This window comes from Eucalyptus grandis, chromosome 9 (assembly GCF_016545825.1).
Source record: "Eucalyptus grandis isolate ANBG69807.140 chromosome 9, ASM1654582v1, whole genome shotgun sequence".
In the NCBI taxonomy this organism is placed as follows: Eukaryota; Viridiplantae; Streptophyta; class Magnoliopsida; order Myrtales; family Myrtaceae; genus Eucalyptus; species Eucalyptus grandis.
Genome location: NC_052620.1, coordinates 35,068,698 through 35,079,482, shown reverse-complemented (window position 1 = coordinate 35,079,482; position 10,785 = coordinate 35,068,698). Strand labels below are relative to the sequence as shown.

The window sequence follows — 10,785 nt, the reverse complement described above, 5'->3', positions numbered from 1 at the left end:
ATGGGGTTTTCACTGCTCCCCCAAAACTATCGAGAACTGTGGAAAGAGTGGGAGCTGCGGTTTCTCGTCCTCCTCAGCTTGTTCCTCCAATTGACCCTTGCGACTCAGGGCTTCCGGAGGAAATCCATTTACAGGTACTGGATCCGAATCGTCGTCTGGACGACATACCTATCGGCCGACTCCATTGCGACCCTTACGCTTGGTGTCATCTCGAACCGCCTGGCCAACATCAAGGAAGAGAAGGGGATGATCGATCCGAGGAGCCAGATCACTGCCTTCTGGGCACCGTTTCTTCTCCTCCACTTGGGCGGGCCCGACGCAATCACCGCCTATGCCCTGGAGGACAATGAGCTATGGTTGAGGCAGTTGGCGCGACTTTGCGTCCAGGCAGGACTAGCTTGTTACATCTACTTCATGGCCTTGTCGGGGTCTACGCTGTCGATATTAGCGGTTGGCGTGATCCTTGTGGGGTTCGTCAAATATGCGGAGAGGACATTGTGTCAGTACTTGGCAAGCGAAGATCGACTTCGAGATTCGATGCTTTCGCCTTCCGATTTTGGTCCCATATACCCCAGGATAATGGAGCAATACACTCTGAAGAAAGAGGAGGGATACCGAGTCAGCATTGACGAGGTCGTGGAGGTTCCGGCTCCAGAGGATCTCTCAGCGATTGGCGGTCAAGGCGGGGACGGAGAGAATGCCAAGACTCTGGCCAAAGCCTATGAATTGTTCAAGATCTTCAAGCTTCTCTTCGTGGGCCTTATCCTCAACTTTGGCGACCTCGAGGCCAGTAAGCGCATGTTCTCGAACCCTGCCATGACCTCGGAGACGGCTTTTAAGATAGTGGAGATCGAGCTCGGGTTCATGTACGATCTGCTCTACACCAAGGCATTATTGCTGAACCGTGCTTGGGGCATCGTTCGTTGCGCCATCAGTCTCTCGGTGCCTTGTGCTGTGTTGGTATTCTTCCTCTTACAGGATAGGAAGGATTACCCCAAAGTCGACGTCTGTATCACCTTCTTGCTGATAAGCGCGGCTATACTTCTAGAGGTTTACTCGGTTCTTCTAGCAATTTCATCCGATTGGGTTGACCACTGGCGGCTTCAGAGACCCGAGAGATCCGCAATTTCATCAGCCGTGGCTTTTCTCCGGACCTGCCCGCAACAAAGATGGTCAAATTCCGTGGCCCAGTTCAGCCTCTTGGGATTATCTATCAAGAAAAGAAACAGGATCTTCAGCAAGTATCCAGGGCTCGCCAAGTTAGACGAGAAGTTGGAGAAGAACTTTTGCATCAATTACAAAGTGTTCAAGAACAACATCAAAGATTGGATCTTCCGTCACGCGATGAATACGGTCAAACAGCTGGCAGAAGACAACAAATTGAAGAGCGGGTTGACGAGTCTTAAGGAGGAGGTTAACGAAGTACTGAAGAGGTTAAATCACGATGACCTGGACTGGAGTGTGAAAGGTATGGACTTCGACCAGAGCATCCTCATTTGGCACGTCGCCACTGAGCTCTGCCACCACAAGGACCTTGTCGAGAGGGTGGGAAAAGGCCCGGAAGACGTCACAAACTTCAAGATGAGTAAGTTGGTCTCTCGGTACATGCTCTATCTTTTAGTACTCTATCCTTCCATGTTGCCAACAGGGATAGGGGGGCTCCGATATGAAGATACTTCCGTCGATGCTCAGAAGTTTTTCGAGGACAAGCTAGCGGTGTCGTCAAAGAAAGAAACCAGCATCGTGAAGTGGGCGCAGAATTTATTCGAGAAAGGGGAGCATGCCCACGCCAGTGGTCATAGCTGCAAAAAGGCGCACAAGTCAGCAGAGTCGCATGATCTGTGCGAAGTCTGCCATCTTCTGCTTCAAGTGGGAACTCAGCTGCCCGCCACAAAAATACGTGGTGGCAAAAGCAGGTCGGTGCTGTTCGACGCGTGCCATCTCGCATCCCAGTTGAATAACTCCGAGATGGACTTCAGCAATAAATGGGACCTGATCAGCAAGGTCTGGGCGAAGTTTCTGATATACGCGGCCTGCCAAAGCAAAGGCTGTGAGCACTCTGAGAGCCTGAGCAGAGGCGGAGAGCTTCTAAGCCATGTTTGGCTTCTCATGGGGCATCTTGGCATAGCGGATCCGGTACAGATTTCTGAAGTACAATGCATTACCAAACTGATCATGAACTAGAACTTCCAGGTGGAATGTGTCTTTTCTTAACCTACTGTCACTTGAGTAAGGTGAATAAGTTGAGCTCATCATCTTGAGATGGTGAGGGAGTTATTGCAATATTTGTTGTGCTTGAGGAGTCAGGAAATAAATTGAGACGATGCATCAGTTGTTATTGCCATTCACCAGAGGCATTACCCCGGCTAGAACACTTCTAACTTTGGGGAAAGCGAGTGTTTATCTATATGCGAGACCGACTTTTTTAGAGTGATTCGTAAGTTTCATTAGAAAAAGAGGAGCTTTTTAGCCTATTGTGAATTGGTAGCTAGCTTGCTTACGTGGTTAATAACGTTTTACTTGGAAAATCCATCTTGGGGCCTGTTTTTGCCTATTTATCACTTGTAGGCATGACTTTCCCTAAAACATTTTTAAAAAGGAAAAAATAATTTAAGTTTCGAAAAGTGATTAGAAACTCGTTTTATGTGGTTCTGCATGACGATATTCGGATACTTAGGAAAGTTTCAAGTGTTTCATAATATATAAATGTCAAAGTTCGAGAGCCGCAAAATTCATGGAAAATTAAAGAGTAACTCTTTATTCCTTAAAGTGGCTAGTAAATCTCACATTCAAATTTTAAAAGGTTTTATTTTATTTTTATTTCCACAATATTATGCAGCAACTTCTCCATCTGCACTTACGTCATTAAAGATACGTTCGGTTCTCTCTCGCGACTGACAATTCCTTTCTAATTCTTATTTTACGAAATTTTAATTCAACGGTCGTTCATAATCCAATAGGAACCTGAAGACGCTAGGAAGTTCTCAAATAATTCTTTTACATGATTTGAAAGTTGCCATAATAGTTTCGTCGAGCGAAATATTGTCCTTAAGAATATTGTTATCTGACTTTGGTCAAATTTATTTTCTAGTTTCGATTTTTTTAATAATTTCATATTTATTCCACATCATGTTTATGACAACTAAATGATCGTTTTAGTATCCGTGCAAAATCAACTGTTTTCTCTACCCTTTGATGATCTATAGATTGTTCCGGAAAACACATTTCATTACTTGACTCCTTTAAGGTTAGTCTTTCCTATCCATTTTTCACACTAAAAGCATCGAGATTCACAGCTAATGCAATGTCACAACTAATTCCTTGAGTTTAGTCTTTAATCCTTTTACTAGACATTACTTTTTTGGTTTGACAACTTTATAAAAGTTCCATGGAAACGAGCTTCACTTTCAATTTACTTAGGCATCGATACTTGACTTAGCAACAACACAAGTTCAGTAGATAAGAAATCAATTATTTTAACGATTGTCACGAAATATTTTCTTATATACGGAATTTTGAAATAATACGTAATCGTTTATTTTATGACTATTTCATGCCTCTCCAAATAAAGGAAATAATTCAAGAAAGCATATGTCAGAATCGGAAGACAACTAAAAAATGTCTTATGAACACATTATTATATTTTGCCATATACCCAAACATATATTATTTACATGCGTAACTAAACTTCAATATACTATTGAATAGAATAATTTGTCAAAGATCTCAAGATAATTGCTAATCTTTAAAAAAGAAAAAAAAAAGGAAACCAGTGAGTACGTATCTAAAGGTTTAATACAACTAACCTAAATAAGACTAACAAGTCTTCTGTTTATTTTATTTTTCAACAACTCTTTTGTTTAAGTAGATATAAAATTAAAGAAATCTTTAAATCATTCTGGCATTCTAGGATATCACTAAACAATTGTCAATCTCAATTCACTATTCATTTTAAGTAGTTTCCACTAAATCTAGAAAACATTATATTATAAAGGAATGAGCTTGCTTGCAAAGTAATCCTCTACCTCTAGTAGTGATTAGACAGAGGCATTCACTAAAAGTTCAAGAGCACTTTAGGGTACAAATGAAAACTATTTTGTTTCTCTATTGCTTTGTTTTTATGTTCCCTAGAACAAGTTTGGAACATAAATCAGTTTGATAACACAATTTCATTTTATATTTTTTGGAATAGATTTATATTCTAGAAATAAATTTGGAAGATAAATCAGAAATTAAATTTTTTTTTAGCTTTTCTTTTTCTGAAACAAAAGTAAGAAATAAAAACTCTTTTCATCGTTTACTCTCTTCATCGTCCGCTACCCACCCACCGCTCGTTGGATGCCAACTGTCAGCCACCCACTTTCGGATGCCGGACGCCGTACACCAGCCACGGACGCGTGGCCGCTAGTTGCTGGACGCTAGACACCTACCAGCATCACTCGGGAGGGAGAAATTTTGTATCGTTATTGAACAGATTTCTATTTCAAGAACAAAAATTTTATAAGGTTATTAAATGCATATTTTTGTTTAGAAATTCGTTCGGAGAATAGAAATAGAAAAATCAATTTTTAACTAGAAATTAATTTTTGGAACGGTCAATGCAACCAGGCAGACATAATTTCTAGTAGCAAATTATGAAAATCTCAATAATGGACACAAGCTTGCAGGCATAACCTCAAAGGGAAATAGTGGCGTCACAGCACGATTGCGAGCAACTGTGGATAAACCAATACAAGAACTAAATCCAGATTTATTAACTCATCAGTCGTTAAAAAGCATCTCTGTCTGATCCAATGTTGATGCATAAAAATATGTTTTTGGCTGTAAATATGCTACTGTAGAAATTCCCAGCGGAGGCAGCATGCTACTTACTTGAAGTCCAGCTATCCTGAAGGCACATACTTTCATAAAGTAGTATCTCATACCACCAAGGAATGGTGCATTTATTTTGTGAAAATAAAATGATTTGTAAAACATTTAAAAAAAAATTAATAGTCTATATTACTTATAAAAATGAATGAACGAAAATATTTTTATTGTCAATGATAATATTTAGATATAAATTGTTATGGAATGATAAAAATATTTTTCATTGATTAAATATTTTAATCAATATAAATGATTATTTTTAAAAAAATATTTTTCAAATCATTCATATTCTACAAAATAAACGGAGTTAAGTGACATCTCTAATATTTCTAAGTAAAAATTACTATAATACCCTTAAGGGTTTCTAGGCCGACACGGACATTACTGATCTAAAATCCACTAATCGGGCTCCGAAGTAAGTCGGTCGTGGTTTGAGTTGCAGCCTGCGCAATCAACGCTGTTGAACTCGTTTCTCCCTGACCGTGAAGTCAAATCGCATGAAGTTAGCGGCTTTTGAACCGTAACTTAACATTGCATCAAAATACATAGACAGTTCTGTCAGAGACTACAGAAAATCGTGGTGCTTGACCAAAGTTTCTGCTTCTCCTAGAACCGACATAATGGCCATAAAAACTAAAACATTTGTGATGTCGGAATCTTACCCGACGAATTTGCACGGTGTTTCTTGAGAACAATTGATCCAACCACTATCGCTTTTTCCTTTCTTTTTACCTTTTTTTTTTTTATGATACTAAATGTGAAGTGAATAAATAATACGCAAATGACATTTGCATATAAAAATGGAAAAGTTTAAATCAAACTACGTTTGAGTTACAGTTTTATTTACTTCCCATGAACAAGTAGTAATCTAAGATAGATAGATAAATAGATTAACAAATAAATATCATGGATAGGAGAACGACATCCGCAAATAGAAGGACATTCTTACACATGAGTGATCGAGTTTTCATTTATTTATTACTAGCTAAAAAAGGGCACACAAACATGCGCTCTTGACCATACACATGTATCACTATAGTCTATATTCACTTCCATCAAGGCAATTCCTCTGTAATTGCTCTTATTGTCTATATAACTGCTTGTGATCTCAACGCACTTTATCACGACCCCTGTCCTCCATCTTCGGAGCAATTGCCCCATGGCAAATTCCATCTTGCCCACATTCTGCGCCGTCATGAAGAACCGTCCGACATCCAGTTCGTGTCACGAATCTTTGCCCGGCAAAGGGACTCCGGACGACTCCGCTTGCTTCTCTAGTTTGGTCCCCTTTGGGAGAGTAAGTCTCAGGCTCCCCGTCTGTCCCGCGGTGCTGCTAAAGGGCATCGCCATCCTTGTCTGAAACGACACTTTGTACCAAACGTTCAGCGAAAGATTCATTTTCCAAAACGAATCTCTGACTTCTAGCCACCTCGTCTTCACCACTTTTGCAATTTCGATGCTATCGCTGAAGTAGTTCTGTTTTGTTCTGTTCTTTTTTCTTTTTTTTTTTGGGTTGAAGAAGTAGCTTTTTTTAAACGATATTGATTAGGATAATTATTTCGTTTATTGTTAGTATACGATTTTTTCTTTTTTTACACATTCATCATTGGATAGGTGACATGTAGATAAATTTGATTATACAACTATGGATATCTAGAAAGTTATAGACTTGATAAAAATCTGTACAATAACAATTTGGAGATTGATATTAGACAAACTCTATATGTCGATGATAAGCAGAAATCAAAAGTAAAAAGCATATTAAAAATAAATAAATAAACTTGACCATTCCTTATTAATTAATTACCAGATTAATTAACTAAAAATATAAAAATAAAAATACGACTCCTCCCGACTAATGGAGTTTAGTAGGTACTTGGTAATAAGGTAAGTTTGCAATTTACCATACACTAATTTTCTTTGGTATGTGTAATCAACACTTTGTAACTCGAAGTATTAGCAAGTACCTCAAGACACTCATTAACAAGATATGTTTACTGATAATCCATATTAGTTAGACAAAAAACCTTTAAAAAAAAAGTCAGTTTGGATGCCACATTAATGAGGTATTTAGTGTGGAATTAAGAATTACTAGAACAAAAAAAGCATATAATTATACTAAAAATGATAGATAGGAATAATGGCTAGGTCAATATCTATCATTCCATAATAATACAAGGATATCCCATATAACAATGCGGATTCTTAGAGGGGAGAAGTGTTAGAAAAGTCCTAAACCTATTGCATTGGTGCCAAATTTAGTCCTAAACATTTTGAGTCATAAATAATTCAATCATTCTGACAAATTTTGGTTGAATATTGATGACATAGATTTCGGCCGTCCTATGTGACATGATTGGTAATTATGTGGACATTTTAAAAAATATTTTAATGATTTTTTAATTTTTTCCTTTCTTTTTCTTTTCCTTCTCTTTCCATCAGTGGTCGTTGAGGGTTGGCCTCGCCTGAGCGAGGGTTGTCCTTGTAGCCATAGGTGAGGATCAGCCTTGTTGGTGCTTGCTCTCACCTTGGTGTTGCCGACCCTTGCCAGCCCTAGTTGTGCTAGCTATTGGCATAAAAGGAGGAAAAAAAGCAATGAAAAAAAGAAAAAAAAATTGAAAATTATTAAAATTTTATATATAAAAAAGTCATACATTAGCATTGGTTATGTCATATAGGATGATCAACGTCTACGTTAACAATATCTAGTCAAAATTGACTGGAATAACTGAATTAGCCATAGGTCAGATCTAAGACTAAATCGACACAATTAAAAGATTTATGACTAAATTGACACAAATACAATATGTTTATAATTTTTCTAACACTTTTCTCACTCTTAGAGATGCTCAATGGGCTTTTCTTCCTATTTACCTCTCAATCTTCTCTTCCTCCTTTATCATTATTCTTAATTTGGCCAACTATATATAACTATGTGTACTTATTTATATATTTATTCACCAAAGACAAAATAAGATCTCTAGTCTCTCAATATTTTTCCAAACCACTATAAAGCTTACCCCTCTAGAAATCCATCATACTCTCTCCTTATTTTTTCATGGGAAAATTGTTCAAAAAATCGTAAACCTATTGTACTATTGCCAACTCAATCCTAAACTTTTCAATTTTGTCAATTGAGTCTTAAATCTTTTTATCTTTTGCCAATTAAGTCCATCGAGTAAATTAATTCGCTGACATGGACGGCTGGCGCTGACGTGGCACTTTTTAAATAATATTTTAATGATATTTTTAATTTTTTATGTTCTCTCTCTCTCTCTCTCTCTCTCTCTCTCACCGGCCCTAGCCTATGGACAGAGAGGGTCGGCCGGTCACCCTCAATGACTCTATCTCCAAAGCCAAGAAAAAAAAAAAGCAAAGTAAAATAAAGAAAAATCATAAAAATTCAAAATATCATTAAAATATTACTAAAAAGTGCCACGTTAGTGCTTGCCTCTTACGTTAGTGAATTTCAGCCAAAATTAACAGGATAGACTCAATTGGATAAATGTGAAAAGGTTTAGGACTTGATTAGTGAAATTGAAAGGTTTAGAACTGAATTAACAAAAGTGCAACGTGTTTATGACATTTTAGATAATTTTCCTATTTTTCATCAACTCAAAAAGAAAAGAAAAATTATAATGAAAAGTAGAAAAGATGAGAAAATCTCAAGTAGATTGCAATTTCATGAAATTATAACTTGGTTGGGTTTTGATCAATTAAGTGAAAATGATAAAAGGGAGAACTACCGCTACATTATTATGACGAATATATTGAAGTAAATAGTACAATTAAAATTTAATAAGATTAGAGAGATTAAAATAGGTTTGATTTTCTAATATTTAAGCATTTCAAATAGGTCATAGTATATAGTTTTTAGTATATAATGAACTTACTAACTTTGACAGCGATATTTGAAGATGAAACTAAAATTTTATTCATTAAAAATATCTTGCGCTCTTAATTTAATTGGCTCACCGCGCCCTTATGAAGGCAAAAATCAAAATTTAGATACCAAGGCCGAAGAACGGTTCATTTTTTGCTAGGGATATTCATACAATTTTCCGTAGATGGTGGAAATAAATCGAAGAATTATGAATTTACCTCTACCTTGAAGGCACATGTAGAAACCAATAGGGAGACTTCAATGCCATAATTCTTTTGGGTTTGAAATTGTCTAATCATATTATTCGGGGTTTAAATAATAAAGTAATGATTCAATGATTTGGGACTATAATGGACATATCGCTTTTGTATTTCGAGTTTACTATTCATATTTTTCAATGGTTTATTCTTGATTCATTCATAATCTCGAAATATTTATGCAAATAGATAAGACGCATGGGTACAAACACTTTGGATTCAATTCAAAATCCATATATCAAGTTCAGCTGGAAAATCGCAAGGACATTTAATTTGTTCAAATGGAACAAAATTATCCCGAGAAGGTGAAAAGAAATAACCCTAACCATCTATCTATGTAGCACAAGAGAGGGACATATCAACAACATTATGCGAAAAAGAATAATTCCAAGAATGATCAATTATAAGAGAAGATAAAAATCAATATTATGTATACTTGCATTAATACCCTCAAACAAATTTTTGTCTCTTGCTATGGTTTCCTCTTCTAGATTTTCCCTAAAGAAATCCCATGAAATGCCTTCCTTATCATTTTTATGTTCCCCGTTATCCGATGTCGTTCATTCTTCACTAAAATACGAAAAACCCTTGTTAGACTCGAAGTGCAACGCAAGGTGCGCTATATGATAAAAGATACCGATCCGTCAGGCTTTTACTGCCAATATATGCAATGTTGAGTCCCCCGGCATAGATTGCGAAGCAGTCCCGTTCTTCTTTGCCATCAACCCAATACCTCTGCCACAATCAGCATTTTGATATATGAGCAGAGAAGCATTAATCAAGGCGTGCGTGCACTCAACATTATTAGGGTTTTGAAATATGAGTAGGAGGAAAAAATTTATAAGCAAAGTTGCTATTGATCCATTCGGATTGACATTTCAAGTGATATTATACATGCGCACACGTTTAACATTATTACCGAAACACAATACCGTTTTCTAGAGCAATGTTATAAGTGAGTAAGAACTTTATTTGCGAATAGACCTATCTTGTCCAATGGGTAAAATATAAGAAATTGGTGAAAAGTAATGAGAAAGAGAAGCCGATGCCATCGAGTTTGAATTAATCAACATCCACATCTTTTTGGTACGTAAATTACTCTCTTACGTAGCAAATGAAGAAAAAGGGACCATACATGTATATACACATACGGTTATTCAGATATAAAGAAGAATTTGCGCGTTTTTCTTATAGTGCTCTCTGCACTTTTCGTGAAAATGGACGTGGAGGAGGAGGATTTGCCTTCTTCTTATCTTTGTATACTGTAAAGAAGAACGCCGTTGTGGAGGAGGAGGAGGAGGAGGATGATTTGCCTTCTTCTTATCTTTGTATATAACGTTGCTGTAAAGAAGAACGCCGTCATGGAGAAGGAGGAGGAGGAGGAGGAGGAGGAGGAGGAGGAGGAGGATTTGCCGAGGAGGAGGATGATTTGCCTTCTTCTTATCTTTGTATATAACGCTGCTGTAAAGAAGAACGCCGTCATGGAGAAGGAGGAGGAGGAGGAGGAGGATGATGATGATGATTTGCCTGAGGAGGAGGATGATTTGCCTTCTTCTTATCTTTGTATATAATGCTGCTGTAAAGAAGAACGCCGTCATGGAGAAGGAGGAGGAGGAGGAGGAGGAGGAGGATGATGATGATTTGCCTGAGGAGGAGGATGATTTGCCTTCTTCTTATCTTTGTATATAACGCTGCTGTAAAGAAGAACGCCGTCGTGGAGAAGCTTGTTGATTCTACCTGGGTTGGTTTTGATGGGAGAACAATAACAATTCAAAC

General features: G+C 37.3%; 1 protein-coding gene across 1 annotated transcript; it reads left to right on the top strand.

Moving 5' to 3' along the window:
* On the top strand, positions 1-2,184 carry LOC120288525. The gene has a single exon (XM_039302568.1). It carries the CDS (start codon positions 1-3, stop codon positions 2,182-2,184), a length of 2,184 nt encoding a protein of 727 aa, XP_039158502.1.
* Positions 2,185-10,785: the final 8,601 nt, after the last annotated feature.